This window comes from Gobius niger, assembly GCF_951799975.1.
Source record: "Gobius niger genome assembly, chromosome: 1".
In the NCBI taxonomy this organism is placed as follows: Eukaryota; Metazoa; Chordata; class Actinopteri; order Gobiiformes; family Gobiidae; genus Gobius; species Gobius niger.
In genome coordinates, this window is record NC_136852.1 from 48,914,707 (window position 1) to 48,934,922 (window position 20,216).

General features: G+C 40.1%; 1 protein-coding gene across 3 annotated transcripts in view; it reads right to left on the reverse strand.

Moving 5' to 3' along the window:
* Nucleotides 1–13,882, reverse strand: part of bicdl1 (BICD family like cargo adaptor 1) — a 37,454-nt gene extending 23,572 nt beyond the window's left edge. Inside the window, exons 1-2 of one of the 3 annotated variants that reach the window (XR_013793456.1) lie at nt 12,851–13,876; nt 9,254–9,469 (exon numbers count right to left, since the gene is read on the reverse strand). Coding sequence is in view for 2 of the 3 variants with exons in the window: in XM_079567782.1 (XP_079423908.1) it covers nt 9,254–9,469; nt 12,851–13,237 (603 nt within the window). In the remaining variant the exon portion in view is untranslated. Of the gene's footprint in view, nt 1–9,253; nt 9,470–12,850 lie in introns of all 3 variants that reach the window. The other 2 variants (XM_079567782.1, XM_079567781.1) reach the window with 2 other exon arrangements.
* Between the last annotated feature and the right edge of the window lie 6,334 nt (nt 13,883–20,216).

The following is a 20,216-nucleotide window of genomic DNA, read 5'->3' on the forward strand; positions in this document are numbered from 1 at the left end:
TGAGAATAGTTTGCAGTTTGTTCATGACGACAGCAGAGCAGACAAACTTGATTCTTCTGCAGTGTCTTGCAGTGTCTGATTAGCAGCAGCCAAGAAGCAAAGTTGATCATTGTGATTAGCAAACATGTCTTTCACTCAAATGGCCTAAACAAAGACAGGACAAACAGGGTCTACCCTCATTCCAACACCTCTCCATTGCGACGTCCCGCCAATCTGACACTTTTTGATACTCCCATTCTGAGTGTAGCCTGCTCAGTTTGTAAACTCCACTATCCTTAAGCTTAGGGCTAAGGTAAGGTTAGGGATAGTTCTCATAGGGGAAATGCCCCCACTCCGACAATTAGACCTTAATGGCGGAATGGCGGTGTGTAACCAGGACAAACAACTCAGCCCCTTTAGGTTAGTCTTTGATGAAGGTTGCTGAGTCATCCTCTGTACTTTGTAGTTTCCTCAAAGATGTACAACTCCTGTGCGACTGAGAGCCTACACAGCCCCTTTAGGTTAGGTTACAGACAGTAGTAGCAAAAACCTCAATTTTAATTCGATAAAAGTTAATTGTGCAGTCCTAATGGGAAGTAATTCTGTAAGATTTAGCATTTGTGAATTTTCTGTTTTTATTTTTTTGTCCCAAAATTGTGAATCTTGCACAGAGATACGCACCTGCCCTTCATCAGGATTAAACTACTTCTTGAGCGTGAATGCAACCGATTATGCCAAAACAATTATTATACCAATCACTAACAAACGTGATCAACTTATCAAGCTTTTTTCACAGTCTCTCTTCTACCTATTCAAATACAGGTCTTAGTCAAACACATTTTGAGGTCCTTATATTCTGTAATGTTAACACCGACATTACACCGTAAAAAATAGGCTTTACTTTTTGTCCTGCAAATTCCCGACCCTGTTATCAAGTCAAACAGTGGCCCCGGCTCAGTGATTGAATTAGAAAACCCGACTGTGAAAAGTGCCGGTTGTTTAACTGAGCAGATGAGAATCAGACACGGACAATTTGAGCTTTTCTATTATTGAAAGTGTGGTGATACTCAGAAAATGCAACCAAAAAAATCTGTTTTTGTAGAACTCAATGTCACGGAGGGATTCTCCTCACAAAGAGCTTCACAGATATGATGATTTGATCAAACAGAAGAACTGATGTCAAACAATGAAATAGACCAGCAGATGAGAAATGACCAATAGGAAATTATCCCCGGCTGAGCGATCCCTGTCCTCCTCCGTGTTGACTCAAAAACATTCAAACTAAAAAACAGAAAATGGAATAAGCGAAAAAGCCTAATTTGAGAAAGCTGATAGCCGCAAAACCTTTGCAGACTTTGCGTTCGCAGTGATATGTTCAGGAAGACGGTGTTAAGCCCTCGCTCAGCTCTCTACGCCATGTCCGCCCTGTGCCTCCTCTGGCAGCCCTATTTACTGTGCCCGCGGTGCTTTCAGTCGGCTTCAATAGCAATATCACAGCACTAGGGCCCCATATAGTTATATATATATAACATAGTTGAAAAACCCTGCAGCCGTGCTTTTTTAGATTGTACATGCACCACAGAGACGCCTAGGAAGATCGTACAACTTAAAGCAGTACTATGTAACTTATTTACTTTAATAAATCCTTTTTGTAGTCCTTCTGGGGGTAATTAATGGGATGACTGGGGGCCTTTAATCTGCCCCTGGTGTCTCTGGCCAGAAAACCACATTTGCAGCTTTCCCTTCTCCGATCCGGAGACCCAATACACACTAATGGAATCATGAAGAAGAAGCAAACAAGCTAACGGGCAAAGCTAACAGCGGGCTAGCACCACTTAAACAGTATTTACAGCCAAGTTTGAGTGAAAACAAATATCTTCATTGTGTAATTGGATGCACAATATCCCTCTCTCCCTTTGTCTTTTCTGTCAGTGTAGTATTCACTCTCACGGACAATTAATGAGTAAAAAATGCAACATTCTACAACATGCTACGCCAACCAGCAGTGGCGCTTAGAGTTGCTTAGTACTGCTTTAAGTCAGTGGTTGCTTCGGGACTCAACAACATCATGTCATAAAAAGTCTCAACCCAAATTAAACTATTTATTCCAATTTATGAAAGCTATTTGTATTTTGACCATGATTTCAGACACTGGCCACTGACCATTGTCCAAAGAAAGAAATTGAGGGCTGACTTTTTGTAATTTCATTTAAAAGCGAGACCTGAGCCAAACTGTTCTGTCCAATGCTTTTGCAGGTTGACCACAGTTGCCCAGAGCAGCAGATCACTCCCAGAGGAGACAGGAGTTACTCAGCTGTGAGTGCTGCCTGTAAATGTCGGCTTCTGCTGCTGGGGTGATCAGGATGTGTTTGGGGCTTGTCAGATTCTGCGCTGTGAGCCTCAGGGACAGAAACAGCCTCTGCACCTGCTGCCAAGAACATCACAACAAAACATAGCCCTCACATACTCCGGAGGGTTTGGCTATCTGCAGAAAAACACAACCTCCGTACAAGTCGTGCTGCTCTTATCTATCTCAGATAATATGGATGATTCTTATCATCATACCCAAATATATGTAGCGACAAAAAACAAAACCTGTAGATGGGGTAAGGACAACCCTGTAAATAAGTTCTGAATCTCACTCCCTTTGTTTGTACAGTAGGATGTGCATCTGATCCTGGGTTGCCTTAAAGGAGGGTTATTATGCAAAATCAACCTTTTTTGTGCTTTTTACCATGTTACAATGTTGTCTCCTCTGTCGCGAAGCTTCATCCTTTCACTGTGGAGTTAAAAGACTTGCCATAGCTTCACTACAGCCATATTTTTTTCCTCTTTGCTTGAAACAGCTTTGCAGCAAAGGGAAGCGCTTACGGGAACAGTAAGTGAAACTACCGGACATTGTGTTTCAGCTCATTTAGATCAATACAGTAAGAGCGTAATGCTGGGCAATTAATCGAAAATGGCTAGAAATCGCTATCTTTACTTTGGTCCATCTCAATAATTGTCATCGGGCTTTATAATCAACAGGTTTACAGCCATTTCTTTGGTTTGAATAAAAGATATGTCTAAGTTCATTCATCAGCTACATGTATTTTATTATGGACAGATAAAATCGAGATCGATCAATATGAGGGACAAAATGAAATAAACAGTGATTCGTTTTTTTGCCTTATTGTCCTGCCCTATAGTGATAAAGATGTATTTGAGATAATTACCAAATATCTCCATACATTCATTGATTAGGGACATTTGCAGGGAATACAAAGTTGGGAGACAATCCCTTTATGTTTATTTCCCAAATGGATTTAGGATACAGGATATGAGCCCTAAGTGTGGGACTCACTGAGAACCAGAGCTAAAATATATGAACATAAACTACATTTATATGTGAATAAAGGGACGTTACGATTATCAGTAAGAACAAGATTGGATTTGAACATGCTGCTCTATCTGGGGACGCAAATAGGTCATATTTGTAAAATCTTACCCTACCTTTAAACAACATCAAAAGTTGGTTGACTCAAATTTTGCTTTGTTTGCCATCTACTTTATAAAGATGAACAAGTGTTTCAATAAATGAAACTGAGGAGCCTCGTGCTGGTTCTCCTTGAGTGAACGGAGGACGGCTGTTTCGGATTGAGCAGATGTTTTTTCTTGAGCTCTTTAGCAGGATTTAATCGTTGGCACTTTCTACTGTATCAGCCCTTTACTCTGTCGGTCACTCTTCCTGCCTCCTCCTCCTTCTCTCTTCTGTCTATTCATTATCGACTTAATTCACTCCCCTCTACACAAAATAATGGTTTCTTCTTAAAAGGCCTTCTGAATCGCCTCTCAACTATGTCACAGTGTGGTGTTCCCAGTGTTTTTAAGGTTCAAACAGGTTCACATGACTTTCGGACACAAATCTTTTATTGCTTTGATATTTTATCTGCATTGCTCTCCTCTGTACCAGCACAGAATCCAGTCCAGGGCTCGAGGTGTTTTGTATGGTCACATTCAAGGATCAGTTACCAGGAATTAAAAAATCTTAATCTCCTAGATGTTAACAATAATTATAGGGCCACAAAATTGGAGGGGAAAAAAAAAATCAATATTCTTAAATATTGCAACTGAACTGAACTTTGAATACACTAAGTAATTTGTGTTTTCATCTAATTATACAAACAAGTTTTGAAAATATGCTCATTCTGGCTCAAATCAAGGCTAAAATGCAATTAAATTTGGAAATGTATGACTTAAAGTGACCTTTTACACATTTTCAAGTTATGATTTGTTTTTATTTTAATCTGTCTTTGCAAAATGCCTAAACAATATAATGAGAGCTGGCCAATTAATGAAAATCGCAATCCCTACTTAAGTCAATCTCAGTAATTGTCTTGGGACTTAATAATCAACAGGTTTACAGCCTTGTCTTTGGCAGAAACAGCTCCTAGTTTTGGAGTATGGACGAGACAGTGGAAGATTTTTGTGTTAAATAAAAAACATTTGTTTTTGTTAGAGCTGAGGCTCGTATAAAGGGTTTGTCTAAGCCTACATGTATTTATTTTTCTTATGAAAAAATTTAATAAAATCGAAAATCAAGATCAATCAATATGAGGAAAAAAAAAGTTTTTTTGCCATATTGCACAGCCCGAGATATAACTGTCTTGTTGCGAAATGGTTATTGTGACACTTAATATTGCAATAACGCTAATTTGTCGATACATCGTACAGTTAGGGCTGTCACAATAATTACTATATCAACTTATCGTTCAACAAATGACAAATAAACAACACATTTTGGGCTCAATATTTATCGTCGGTACATTTATTCACATTTTCTCCTATTTTTCTAATATAATACTTCATTTCTTACACAAAGTGAGTTTCATTTCATGTTCACACAGCACGTAATTAATTGTACGTCCATCCTTTTTTCAAAAATAGACAGAAACTACCACTTTAAGCGCCTCCATAATCACCATTGGGTCCCTCAACTAGAACTCTGCACGATTATATACAATTACCTATAAGCTCCTCTATCCATCTCCATTCTGTCGCTTTCACTGGGATATTTGATTGAACCTGTTCCAGAAATTGCCCTTGAATCGTCCGTCAATATGCAGATTACTGTTGCATAAGTGTCCTGTCCAATCAATATGAATAATTCAGCCTCCAGAAGCCCGGTTTTTATATTAATGACAGGGCATAATTCAGGTGGGGCCAGACAGACACAGAGCGGAGCCACGTATGAGAGGGTGAAAACACTTCTGAATGACTAGACCTCCTTTCTTATCTGGCTTTCTTGGCACTGCGTCTTGTGTATTTTGTCAGTCGTGCAAGGCTAAGCTAAGCCGAGTGACCCTGGGGCCACAGAGGCAGAAAAGCAAAGACTGCTCAATTCCGATGCTCAGGCTGTGTTAGATATTGTTTCTAAATTTTGTGTTGCGGTAATGTAGGTTCTCCAACAGGCGGAGATGATTCAATCTGGCCCACGATTTGTAAAGGACAAATCCCTGAGAATGTCAAAAAAAATTAAAAAAAATGTCTCTAGCTCATTCCTGTGCGGAGTTATGATTTTGATTTTTAAAGAAATAACCACTGACATAATAAGAGATTAGGATATAAACAACATATTACAGCCACGTGGTTAATGTACAATCTACCCCAGGGCGGCTGTGGCTACATAGTCGCTTATCACCATCCAGTGTGGAGTGAATATATAATCACAACAATGCAGCGGAAACTTGTTACACAGGCTTAATAGTATTTTCACAATTAAAACATATTTTACTAGAGCTGTTGTTTAATGAACCCAGCAATACAGGGCCAATATATTTTGGCCCCCAGGGGGACCCCTGTGCTGTATCATTTTGGTTTGCGAAGTGACCGACAGTGGGAACTAGAAGTTTACATACACTATATAAAAAGACGCATATGCTTTTAGTCTCACTGTCTGACATGCAACCAGAATTTACTTTACTAATTGACTAATTGACCTTTTTTAGGTCAATTAGAATTAGAAGAATGAGGGATAGAATTTTCTACACGGTTTTATATTACTTTTTACAAAGCAAATGTGTTTCTGTATAACTTGGGTCACACCTTTTGGATTTCCTTCCACAAGCTTCTCATAATGGTTGCAGGAATTTTGGTCCATTCCTCCAAACAGAACTGGTGTAACTGAGCCACATTTGTAGGCCACCTTGCGTGTACATGCCTTTTCAGCTCTGCCCATACATTTTCAACTGGATTGAGATCAGGACTTTGTGATGACCACTTCAAAACATTGACTTTGTTTTCCTTAACCACTTTGTGACTAGTTTAGTTTGACAGTTTGCTTTTGGTCATTGTCCATTTGCAAGATCCATCTGCACCCAAGCTTTATCTTCCTGGCTGACGTCTTGAGATGTTGCTCCAATATTTGTGAAGTGCACCAGTCCCTCCCGCAGCAAAAGAAACCCACAGCATGATGCTGCCACCCCCGTATTTCAAAGTTGGGATAGTGTTCTCAGGCTTGCAAGATTCCCCCTTTTTCCTCCAAACGTGATGATGGTCATTATGGCCAAAAACTTACTCTTTATCCTTGTGTCCTTGTGTCCATCCAATCTGGCTGTTTGATGCGTCTTTTGGAGTAAGAGCTTCTCCCTGGCAGAGTTCCCTCTCAGCCCATGTCGGTACAGAAAATGTTTCACTCTGGATAATGACAAACTCTTACCAGGTCTTTTGCATTTATTCTTCGGTTGATATTCACATTTCAGACCACAGCACGTTCATCTCTGGGACACAGAACCTGTCTGATCTGTATGATGGCTGGACATTTCCATCTTTTTATACTTGCGTATGATTGCTTGATGTTTGTAGAAAGTAACAAAAACATTTCTAAAAAAAAATCTGTCTCTCATTCATTGAAAATTCTAATTGACCTAAAAAAGGAAAAGTAAATTCTGGTTGAGGAAAAAAATGCATGTCTTTTTATATAGTGTAAACATCTGGTTTCCGCTGTATATCATCATTCCTCTCTAATTCAGTTTAGTTAGCACATTCTCTCTCTGTGGTGCGACACGGCTCACTGCTCCAGACAGGTTGAAGGATTTGTCAAGCGCAAATAGCCTAAAGCGATAACAGACCATGAGTGTCAAGTTACAAAAATATTACCCACCAACAATGTCAAAAGCAATAGATGCCAAAGAAATCACCCACAAAGAAAAGCCAACGCTTGCAGTCCAAATCTACCAGTAAACTCGACATACACATTAATAAGTTATAGATATTCTCTGGAGGTGACATAACAAGATCAACATAACTAGAACGTGGTAAATTTAAGGTGAAATGAAAAGGAAACAAGAGGCCCAACCCTTAACCCAATGTTCTCACTCGAGACTTTTGTTCAAAGTAATGACGACTGCAGTACCCGTCAAAAGTTTGGAAACGCTTTTAACGTGTGTTATGACAAATTTAGTTAAGTTGGTGACAACACTGGCGTCCTGTTGCTGGGTCCCCTGCTGGGCCTTTGACTAAACCAGGTAGAGAGACCGGCCTCTTCCTGGACTCCAGACGAGGCCCTCGCACCTTTAGACAAAGGTCCCAAACGCCACCATGATTTCATTCCCATGCAAAGTGTCTTTTGGTGGCTGCATTAACATCTCCAACTGTATTACCATTCCTATGTGTTTCTGCGCTTCCCTTTGTTGTGCATGACCCCTGTCCTGCTGCTCTGTCTGTGGCGCTCACCTATAAAGGTAGTGCCAGGGCTAAGCAGAGCAGAGCTAAACATGACCCCGCGTTATGTGTAACTTCTCCGCGATGCATTGTGTAATAAACTTCACATCTTGACTAGACAAACTTCTCTTAAGCTTTATTAAGCAAGAAAATCCACAACACGTCTTGGCTTTTCTTTATATTCAACACTATTTGCATTGTATTATTCTCACTGAAGACATTGAACTATGAATGAACACAGATTCCAAACAAAAAAGGGTGAAATAACTCAAAATATGTTTTATCTCTTAAATTCTTCAAATTCTCAATGAGCTTCATAAGGTCATCATCGCCTGAAATGGTTTTCAATAGGGCTGAATGATATTGAAGTAACGTTATATGCGATACGGCTGTGCAATATTGCGATATTATTGCGATATTTCACTAAACCATTTCAATAAACTAGTTTTTCATTTGTATCAAAACAAGACTTAAAAAACACTACATCGGGACCAAAACAAGACTAAAATTGCACTATGGTAGTAAATGTTTAACTAAAACTGAACTTTTACACATTTATAACTTCAATACATTGTTTGTTTTTTGCGGAGTTTGCAAAAAAATATGTCTATCTCTGTCAGATGAAGACCTAAGTGATGCTGCGATATATTTTGGCTTCTTGCGATACGGATATTGCATCACTTAATATCGCGATACGATATTTTGTGTGATATGTTGTGTAGCCCTAGTTTTCAAAAGTCTGTGACGTGAAAACCATTTGGTGACTAACAGTTACATCGTGAAGCACACTGAGAAAATGTCAAAAGTGCAACGCAGTAATCAAAGCAAAAGGCGGCTGTTTTGAAGAATTTGTGTCAACCTTTTTTGTTTGAATGAATGTCTTCAGGGAGAATCTACAATGTACATAGTCTTGAAATAAAAGAAAAAGCAATACATAAAAAAAAGTACTTCAAAACTGGTGCTGTATGTTCAAAGTCCCCCCGAAAAAAAGACAATTCACCAACAGAGCAGACAAGATGATCCACTTAAAACCCTGCTGTACCCTATTTCTGCCCTTTCTCAAACAAGGAATGAAGTTGAAATTCAACTAATTTCTAGCCCAACACCAACAATCCCAGTGCAGTCGTGGTTTTTCAGGATTCAATACTGATATAAACACAGTATATATTTAAGCTGCAGCTGGTCTAATGTGTTTGTTTTACAATATACTTTTTTGAGGGAAAATTAAGTGAGCTCTCTTTTAGAAGAAAAACATTACATACATTCTTAAATTTAGGGCTGCATGGCTTCTGAAATATAATTGGAACATTTGAGAGAAAACTGAAATGAAATAATGCAAAGCTCACTATATTTCAAAACAGATTGAAGAGCAGTAATTTTACAGGGTCTGTCATTGTTTAGTTTTTTTTACATTGCAACTATTCAAATCACACTTTTGATCCAACTGCAACTATTACTTACTTCTAAAGTGAATCTTTGCTCTCAGCTCCGAGCAGATCAGATAATACTTCCACTTCAGACCATCCACTTTAAATCTCAAAGCCAAAGGTTTCAGGACACTCCTTGCACTCACCCTGTTGAGTTGCTCCAGCAGCCGGTGGTTCTGCTCCGACAGTTCCCTGATGGCCTGGCTCTTGTCCCGGTCCGAGTCTCGGAGCTGGACCTGGTGTCTCTCCAGCTCCTCCTGAAGGTGCAGGACGTCCGACTCCAGCTCCGCCACGCGCCCCTCCCACTCCCCCTCCCTGCTCTCCAGACGTCGCCGCAACTCGTGCTTCTCCTGCTCCAAATGCTGAAAACACACATGAGACATTCAAACCTGGCTGACAGTAATTCCCCAGTACTTACTGTGGTAATTCTTCAGTACTTACAGTCGTAGTTAAGTGCACTACATCAATATATTTCTATTTCTATCAATAATGTTGATTATTTGAAGGAGAAATCCATCAACTTTATTTCAGGAGTAGCAAGTTACCCAGGCTTTAAACTGACATTATGGGTTTTTCACCTTATAAGATGCCAAATACTAGTATACTAGTACCAAAACCACAATGCTTCTCCTGCTCACAGAGCTGATAAAACAAAAGTTAATTGCACACTGCGTAACATGTTGGATGATGCTATGCTGAACACAGAAAATGCTATTTATGCAGCGGGTAAACAAAGAATGGATATGGATGATTTTTGACTGCCTTTAATCAACATCTCCATGGAGACGAGCTGGAGACGTCCCCCCTCCCAATAAAGTTACAAGTCAGGTCTTAGGAGAGATGAGCCGCTCACTGCAAACACACGTTTGTTTGGTCATTCTTTAGGTATTATTCTGCAATGATAAACCGTAATTAAATAAATTCTTGTATTTTATTGTATTTATTTAGTGAATTTTTAGGTAATGTGGCTTTAAGATTGCAAAAAATGCATTGTAATTGTAATTCGATTTGTGATTTTCTTAAAATTAAGATTTGGGTCATTTGAACCTGTCCCAAAGCATTTGATAGAACATTGAATTACAGGCATTTCAGAACACGCCTGCGCCCGAGAGCAGTGGAACCAAAAGTGATGGAACCAAGAGGATTTCAAGATGAAATAAAAAGAAAAAATCTACTGTATTTAGTATGACTTCAAGCTGTTATTTGGTGTAAAAAAAAATCTATTCAACATTTAAATAAACCATTTAAATACATATTAACTTGATAGTAAAATGCTTTTTTCCTGCCCTAAATAAGCATAAGAGGCAATCATTTCTAAAAAAAAAATAATAACAATGGGGGTGGCAGATTCTGGGGTCCTGGCCAAAAAAAAGTTTGTAAACCCCTGCCCTGTAGCACATTTTCAAACTGAGTTTAAGTCCCCCCGATGGAATATTTATTTAAAGAGAGCATGACCAAAATAGCTGCAGCCTTTTGTGATCTGTATTGTAAAAACATCTGAATTGGGAGAAGCAATGTTTGGAATATGTGTGACAATGTACTGACAAGAAAACTAATGGTTGAAGGAATTTCATTATTGCTGAATTTGGAAAATATTTGGAAAGAAAACACACTTTCAGATAAAAGATATACTCCCACTTTCTTTAGAAGCAACAGCAACAAGCCACTCATTACTTTCTGAATGATATTATTTTATGAATAGCTTTCTGTTCCTATTAAAAGCACCGAGCTCACAAATCTAGAAAGATCCTAAAAACACAGCCGACAGACCAAACATGGCGAAGGCGTTAGTATCGGTGCTTTCTGTAGCTTGTGTTAAAAGTTCAACAAAGTGGCTTGAACTTGGTCAACTTAACGGACTGTGAAGGAAACTAAATTGGAAACAGCAGCGTCTCCAATAAAACTTTATTTCAGAGGCAATAAAGGTGAAGAAAGTTAGAAGCATAGGTCAAAAAGTTATCGGACTTTTGGGAACATACACGTAATAACTAACCTGTTAGTGCACTCACAAACAGACTCTAAAATAACGATAATTTAGAACTAATTTCTGTCATGATTAGCCTCCTGTGGATTAGTCCTAGTTTAGAACGACACCAGTCATGGTTTTGCCTGGTTTAGTCTTGATGGCACTCAGAGAGCCAATTCCTTTCCTTAGGTGGCACTTTGTGTGACCTTCGTGACAACCGAAATAGCAATTCCCGTTCATTACATAGATGTTTTTGTTATTCTGAGACTATCCACTTTTTAACAGAAGCCCGTTTTGGCAAATGAGTGCTCAACATAGCAGCTGTCCACTCCAGGGCTGCTATTTTCCTCTCTCTGCAAATGGATCAACAAAGGAAGAGATGAAAGCAGAAACAAAACAATGGGAACATGTGTCCGCCCCCCTGGTCTGGACAGGAGCGGAGGACGCGAGAGGCCCGTAATGTCATCAATGATGGGGCAGTCTTTTATATCGGGAGGAGATTTATTCGGATAAATCTGGATCAAAGGGCTGAGCAGATGTACAGTCAACACGGTAAGCCATGGTCAGCAACAGGATTAATACGGCATGTGCGCACACTACTGGGACTACTGGGATTGTAAACATAATAATGATTTGCCTCTGAAGGCAATATTATGTCTCCCTGGGGTCTTACTCTACAAGCATGTTCTGAAATGCATGTGATTTTTGCATTAGTTAGCAGGCCTCCTCTTGAAAATTGTTCAGGTTTGCACCTCGAGTTTGTACATTTATCCCTGTCATGATTTTACTTCTAGTTTTTACAAGCCGGTGCTTTTGAGCAGATAAAAACACCCCCAACAAATTATGGACAGGGCTGAATTAAATGGGGATTGTGATAGTTGTTTTGATATTAGGCAGATATGCTAAACTAAAAAGGGGGGGCTTCTGTTTGCTTAAAGGTGCATTAGGTAACATTTTATGTGGAAAAAAAAGACTTGATATTTGCTGTATTTGACCTTTTAATGACTCAGAGGCGTTATGGGAGCAGCATGGCACCAATTGCTTTCCCTCACAGTGGCTTTTTTGGCACTCCAGAATCAATTGTTTTTGAGTTTCTGGACGGTTTCTGGTTCGAACCCGTAAAAGCAATTGATCCTGGAGCATCATAGAGGCCACTGTGAGGCAAAAAAACAAAGGTGCCATGCTGCACCCACAACGCCATTAAAAGGTCAAATGCGTGCAAATATTTGGATTTTTTATTTTCACCTTAAAAGTTGCATAGTGCCTCTTTAAGTTAAAGGGAAAGGGGGAATGCATAATCATTCCATTTTTCAGCATTACTACAGTTTGGTGACAGTGAGACCTGTTTGGTTATGCTTTAGAAACAAGCTCCAGTATGTTTAATTACACCAAGCTTTTCATATAAAGAAGCTGGAGGGTAGTCAATAGTTGTGATCGACCTCCCTGTTTTTCAATATTTAACACAATTATAACTGTAATGTGCAGTTGAGGCTATATAAACCATAGGCTAAGTTAAGCATAGGCTAAGTTAAGCATAGCCTACTGAATGCAGAACCTGCATTAAGAAGGCTTAAAGTTCAGGCCAGTGCAGGTAAAGCTGCAGTGGATGAGTGCTATTCCTATAATTAGTACAATGTGTTCAGAGTTTACACTTGTTGATTAAGTGTTTGGTCATTTAGGTCTTTACAGATTTAAACGAGACCCTTCTTAAACATACAAGAATAAGGGGAACAATCTAAGCATCTTGTTTGTATGTTTTCGTTTTGTGTTTGTTTACCTCCAGTTTCTCGCTGAGGTCTTTCTGCATGCGCTCATATTGCTTGGTCAAATCCTGATTTCTCTCGAGTAAAGCTTTCCCAAGTTTAGCAGCTAAAACCAGGTCTTTTTCCTTTTGTCGGAAGAGCGTCAGCAGGTCTGCGCTATGCCCCACTCCAGGCGCCTGTTGGTCGGGCAGCTCCTCCTCGTCGTCTCGCTGCCCGGTGAGTACAGCCAGTTCCTCTTCCAAGGCCGTGCCCAGGCCTCCGGAGCCGGCATGCCGCAGAGGGTGAGGCTGCATGCCGCCGGGCTCCTGCTCAGGGCCCCGGGGCTCCAGGCAGTCGCTGTCCAGCTCCAGTGGTGCTGACACCGCGGAGGACGCCTGCAGGTCTAGGCAGAAAGCGGACATAGACACGCCAAGAGAAGAGAGCCCTCTGCTTTTACTCCAGCTGTGCCCACATTGACAGCGGGTTCGGTGGAACACACCAGCCCATGTTCAGCACTTCATCCATCCTCTTTCAGTTCATATCCAGATCACAGTGCTGTCTTTAGCGCCGGGAGTGCACCAACCACCGCTGTGAGCCACAGCAAACACCGCTCCCTCCGCAGCCCTAGTCCTTCTGTAACGGAACAATGAACGACTTTATCCGGGTATTAAAGTCCTGGAGGTCCTGGTCGGTGTGCGTGTCAGGGTCCATCCCGGAGAGGGCTGCCGGTGCCCCATAATGATGTTAAACAGGAGGCATCAGCCGAGATGATATGCGCGACCCCGCAGTCTCCTCAATCTCTGTGTGCGCGTCTCCGTGACGGCAGTGACGCACTGAAACCTGTTACAAACGGCCTCGCCATTGGCTGGAAACGATAGCGCCATATTTTGGCACTTCTCTAACACACACATCATCCACATGAACTCACACATCTGTTTGATCTGGAGCAGGGCACACTGGAGACATGGGCACCCCTGATAAGGTGCTCCATCCATCATCCATTCATAGGTCGCATAGACACTGACGAAAGAGCCTGTTTCTGAAGATACATGTGCATGTTAAACATGTGCCCTTTACATATAGACATGCACAAACCTTTTAGTCTCTGCCTCTACCTGTAGCTTGAATGCCATGTGCTACTGGCTAATAAGCTAGCAACAAACGTGCTACGTTTCACTAATCCATGATGAACCCCAAACATCGAGAGGCAAGTTGTAAATTATAGTCTCATAAACTCTTTTAATATCGGTACACTTAGCCTATTAAATGAGTACGGTTAAGGTCGATACTCCCATGACAAAACAAACATTCCTGTGGAGGTTGTGGGAGTCAGGGGCCAGTCTCTGCACATCCAGCGACTTCAACAAATCTGGCTGAGCACTAAAGTAGCTTTATTACTACAGATATACAATACAACCTAATAACATTGGACACTGGACATGATGTGTTAAAATGGCTTCTTCAACCATCAATATGGAAATATCTTTCAGTAGCCATTACATTGTTCACATTTACTCAATACAGGCAACTTGAGTAACTTTTAAAGAAACTACTTTTACAAGTAGTTTTTTCAGTCAGTACTTTTTACTTTACTTTTTACTTTACTTGTGCAATGTTAAAAAGAAGTGTGTTTACTCTTACTTGAGTAAAAGAAATTGTAACTTGTGCCACTTGTAGAAAGAGTAAAAAATAATAGAAATCGTAATTTTGACGCATAAAATAGGATAAATGTATTTTTTGTGTTTTGCTTACTTAAGTCTTTGATTCCTGTTTATATGTATTTAGGGTATTTTGTTTGAAATGTTAACATTTTCACAATATTTCATGTTTTGTTTTTCATAATTTGTCACTATTGAAACATACAGTAAACGTTGACGCTCGAACAGTTAATCAGTTCTCACGTAAAATTTTCTCCAGTTACTTTTTTACTCTTACTTGAGCAAATATCTACTATAGCTACTACTTATTACTTCTTCTTGAGTAAAATTATTTTAAAGTAACATTACTCTTACTCAAGTAAATATTTGGGCTACTACCTCACTAATTTGCTTCAATATTTGTATTTTAATGTTTTAAATGTTATTTTTGCAGATTTCCACAGGTTCCTGAAAAGACCCGGGACTAATGTAAGTAAAACATCATTGCAGCTGCTTGATCATGTTCATAGACCATATTGCTCAGTTAGTGCAGTTGGTGCGGAGGGGGTGTGCACTGTATTGGTGGACGATCACAAACAAAAGCCTCCTGATCTGACTGAGTGAAGGCACAATAGAAGAAGTGGGTCACTCCTGCTGCTCCTGCTGTGGCTTTAGGGGAGACCACTTCACTGTGATGAACACTAAGCCCGATGCACACTGCTGCCTACGTTATCCTTATTAGTGTAATTCCTCTTGAACAAATAGAGGGGAGACAGAAAAACAACACATGTGCAGGAATTTGTGTTGTACTTTTGATCACATCACATGCCTAAGACCCTGACCCCCAACACAACAGATGAGCAAACGCACTACACACAATTACCCGACGTAAGGCGGCATGATTGTGGAAAAACAAAGTTGCTGTAGGGGAATTTGAATGTCTTGATTGGTGGTGTTTTGGTGTTCGACATAGTATTTGAGTACATTTCAGATATTGATATAACAGCAAATTTGACAATTATAATTGTCCATATCAAAAGCCAAAAAATAATGCAATAACACAGTGTTTTTCCATCTGACTGAGATTTACATGTTTTTGTTATTCAAGATTCAAGATTTTTATTTGTCAAACCATGTGAATGATTTGAAATTATATTTCTCTCATCCTTGAATGTGGAGCGGGGGAAGGGGCAAGAGGGGTGGGAGGGAGGAAGGGGAGTTCAGCTTCCCGATGGCCTTGTGTATGAAACTGTTCATCAGTCGACAGTGATGGAGCTGGTCAGGATGCTCTCTATTGTCCCGTATAAGTTGCACATATCAGAGGCTGGGACTCTGGCTCTTCTCATCTTGCGGAGAAAGTAGAGACGCTGATTACTTTTCTTGACCAGTGATGTAGTGTGCATGGTCCAGGAGAGCTTCTGTGTGATGTGCACACCCAGGAACTTAGTGCTGGTCACCCTCTCCACAGCAGCACTGTTGATTGTTCGAGGAGCATGCTGGACCCGCGCTCTCCTAAAAGTCCACAACAAGCTCTTATGTCTATCTCAGGGTGTAAAACAAAACTTAGTAGCTTAAATGACTGAAAAAGTCCAGTTTTAGTCATGGTCTTCCTATATTCATGTTTGTCTTTGCTAAGTTTTCATTTTGACACAGCTTGACAAAGAACCAAATTGATTTAGATGTTTTATTTTCATTAGACACCGTTCAAACTAAATAAAAGATAGTGTAACATATTAATGTAAAGAGAAAGAATAAAGGCACTTGTAATTGTTCTGTACTACGGCTCCCTCTACAGTGAAACAGGTAGTATTACACTGTCATGCCTCAACCCACAGCAAAAACACCTGATTCACTTCATTTAGACCTTTTTCATTTTAAAGTTAGATTTTGAGTTTAAACGTTAACATGTTCCTTAATGTGTAACTGGAAGCGAGCTAATGCAACATACCGCATTTGCCTATAGCTTTATTGTTTTATGTCTAATTTATTACAGCAATCCAGATCCTTATTGCCAGACTCTTGGGTCTCTGCGGTTAATTTCCGCAACACAATTAACTCGCTAGAGAGAAGTTGCATAAGCCCAGCTGTTTGTCACAGGCCTCCGGTGGGCAATTCACACCAGTGATGCATCGTTCAGCGCAAAATGACTTAACAAACACTCAGCTTCTCAAACCCCTTGATTTCAGTGAAGCCTAAAGCACAGTCAGTATCTGCAGCAGCAACAACAACAACATCAACAGGGGATAACTCAATTTGCAAAGGAAGATTTTCTGTTTCGCCAACGGAGGGCAGCATTTTGCATCTACAGTCGGAATTTCCTCACTGTCCATTACGTAAGATGTGGTTCTTCTTTAGAAAACCAAGACAAAATAGACAGTATCGAGGAGGATCAATTCAACAGAGAAAAAAGGCGGTGGCCCATTGTTAAAGCACATCCATCTATGGTTTGTTGGTTTGATGCTCAGGCGAGTGCAAACCGTCGAGCAAAGCACCCACCTTGCCTCCAGTGTCCATGTGAAATAATGAGATAATATAAATAATGTGTTTGTTTGCGGGACATCACCCCATTACCACACTCAAGTTTATTTGTAGAGCCAAACAAAGACATAAATAATCAAGTTACAAACCAAGAGGGCGGATAAATACTACTAATACTATCTGATGTCTTGAAAGAACTGTCTTCAGCCTGAAACAGAGAGAAGTTGTTCCACAGATCTCTTCAGGGAGACTGTTGAGCTGCATAAAACTGAATTGCAGACTCACCATATTTCGTCCTGACTCTGGGCACCAGTGGGAAACCACTCCCTGAGGATGGAGGCCATGAAGAGGCTTGCTCACAGCCAGATCTGCGACTATTAAAGCTGTACGCGTAATGTTTCACCCAAGAAATCATGTAAAATACAAGCATTTCTATTATTACAGATATTTTTATTGTTGAAATATACACATAAAATGAACAAAGAAACATGTGTCTTTGCTGTGAGCCGCTCACTTTTCCCAACAGCTGACTTGTACCTTTACTGGGAGCGGGACGTCTGCAGCTCGTCTCCATGGAGATGTTGATTGAAGCCAAATATGCCATATATGAGATTGAAATAGGTTTTTCTCTGATTAGCCACTGCAAAATTAGCAGTTTCTGTGTCTAGATGATCATTTTGAGCATGTTTTCTATTGACAACAGTAGAATCAAAAATGTTACATAGTGAGCTCGCAAGATGAAAAACTTTTTGATTTGGTTTTGGCAAAATAATTGTTTCTTGATTATTGATATAGTGATAGCGATAATTTGGCTGTGCATTGGGCTGCTCTAACTACGAGTCGTGCATGTTTCAAATCAAACACACCCAATACAAGAGTCCACTTTTCCGTCAGTGAAATTTAAACAGGGAGCAGCTCATAGCCTCAGTACAGTGTCTTGTTGCTAGGTTACCCGAGGAAGATGCTTCAGCCTCAATCCGACACAAAACACTGGGAAACCTCAAGCATTTATACATTATATAAGACCGTGCAATGAGCAGCTCACTATGAGAGCCGTGAGCCACGTAGCCACATAAAAAGGCTTGGCTCAGTTGGTTAAATACAATTGTACATGGTTTTGCAAGACAATCCAGAAATGCTCATGGCATTTTATTGATTTTAATGAAGTATCAGATTCGGGCTCAGGAAGAAACGCTTTTATGGCTTCCATCTGTCAAAGATTTACTCTTCTTTTTGCACAACACAGCCCAAAACAAAACTGATGGTTTGATTTAATAGAATGTACTGTGTTGAAATGGATTTAATTGAATATCGTAGAGGTTAAGACCCTCTCATCTCATATTGTGAAGCTCTAAATGGTTTTTTTGGAAGGATTAGTTACCATCTAATTCAAGTCTCTTTAGCTAATTCTAATTTTTTTAAATGTTTTTACGTGCGATGACCAAATATACTAACTCTGGCCAGAGACAAATTAATAGTTTTAGTTGGTGGCTGTAACTTAGTTGGTAGATACGACTGCACAGGTCACAGAAGAGTTCAATTTCAGGCTTTGATCGCGCTGCTCCAAATTCGGAATAAACCAGTCGAGGGTTCATTCACAAAAATCACTATTGTCACTTTTTCAGTAGTTGTTCTGTAGCACTTTTATTTATGTTTTTATATTGTTTTGGCTAAAGCAGCTCTATGGACTTTGGTACCAGCCACGAACTATGGCGCAGACTTTGTTAACAATCTCTTTATGGCAATGACATATTTGATTCAAGCGCAAGAATACAATTATACTTACATTCACTTTCTTCCTCTGTACATTTGGAGAATCATTAGCTATTTTAATTGTCACACAACCACATTGCTTTCTGGGATGACTGCCACCTTTTACCTTTCCTCCTCACGCCTCTGTCCTGTTCCGTCCCTTCAGGCGCAGATGCGAAGTTCATGCCATCTGCTCCTCTGTTTGTTCTGCCAGTTCATGGGCCTCTATCACCGTACGAGTCCATGTGCTCTATTGTGCCACGTCCCAGATAAACACGGGGAGTTGTAGTGTTGTGACATTTGTACTCTTATGCATCCACACAGGTGAGGTGGATGAAGTGTCTTGCCTAATTACACTCATCCAAGGATTCACACCCAAGAACCACCTCATCTAACTTCCAAGTATCACCAGGCCTTGATCAAAATAATAATAGCAATTGTTATGATATTGTAATAATTAGAAAGATGATTGATGGTATTGGTATTGGTAACCATCTGAAGGAAAATACATTGTAAACTTCTGTTGCACTTATAACATTTCCACTTTATGTGGAAAGGCAGTAGCATTTTGATTATTAAAGGCAAAATGTACGACAGATTCTGGCCTGTTCTCCACCTCACTAGGGGCTCTTTGAATGTTATGGCTCTTGTTCGCTTCTTTGGTACATTGGTTTTGTACAGTATAGTGCTTTTTCTGGACACTTAAAGACACTTTACATTGCATTATTCATTCACTCCATACGGTATCCCATCCAAGTGCCGACCAGACCCTTCCTGCTTAGCTTACGAGATCTTCGGGGATCGGGCACAGCAAAGGTGGTCGACCGCTTTTACAATTGATACCACCACCCTTGATGAATGTACATTTACTCTCATATGACTTAAATATTGTTCAACTTTAGGCATTTAACGTCAACCGCTACAGTTGCAATAGGCTCATCGTTGGGAAGCGAGCCAGATTTTTGTTTCAGTGTGTAAAACAGTTATCTTGCCTGCAAGCTGAATTCTTGTGGTATTTGTGAGTTCACAAACACAAGAGAATCCATCTTGAACCGCTCCCGCCTTCACTGTTCAAATCCAAACCAAAAGTAGTTTGGGCCAACTACTAATACTAATTAACAACTCAACTACGATGAAAAAACACACGGTATGCCTCCGCAAACTCACTACAATGGACTTGCAGTGTGCTTGATCCAATCAGCAGCAAATGTTGCTCCAAAAGTGTGTCCTCTTCTCGAACGAATCAAACCGGAGCGATCCCAGATCCATATCAATGCTAATGTTATTTGCACTGTAATATCAATCTGACTCTTACCAGCTTAGTAAAACAGCTCAAAAGAACATACAAGTACATGTATGTATGTACAATACATACTCAGTCTGTGTGTGTCGCTGCCGCTCAGGGTGAAGTAGAAGCTATTACATAATCAGCTGTTTAGTTATTTAGTGATATTTCTATATTAAAACACGGCACTTCATAGAAACGGCTCACAACATGAATTATTAAAATTTGTACTGTCACGATGCTGAAAAT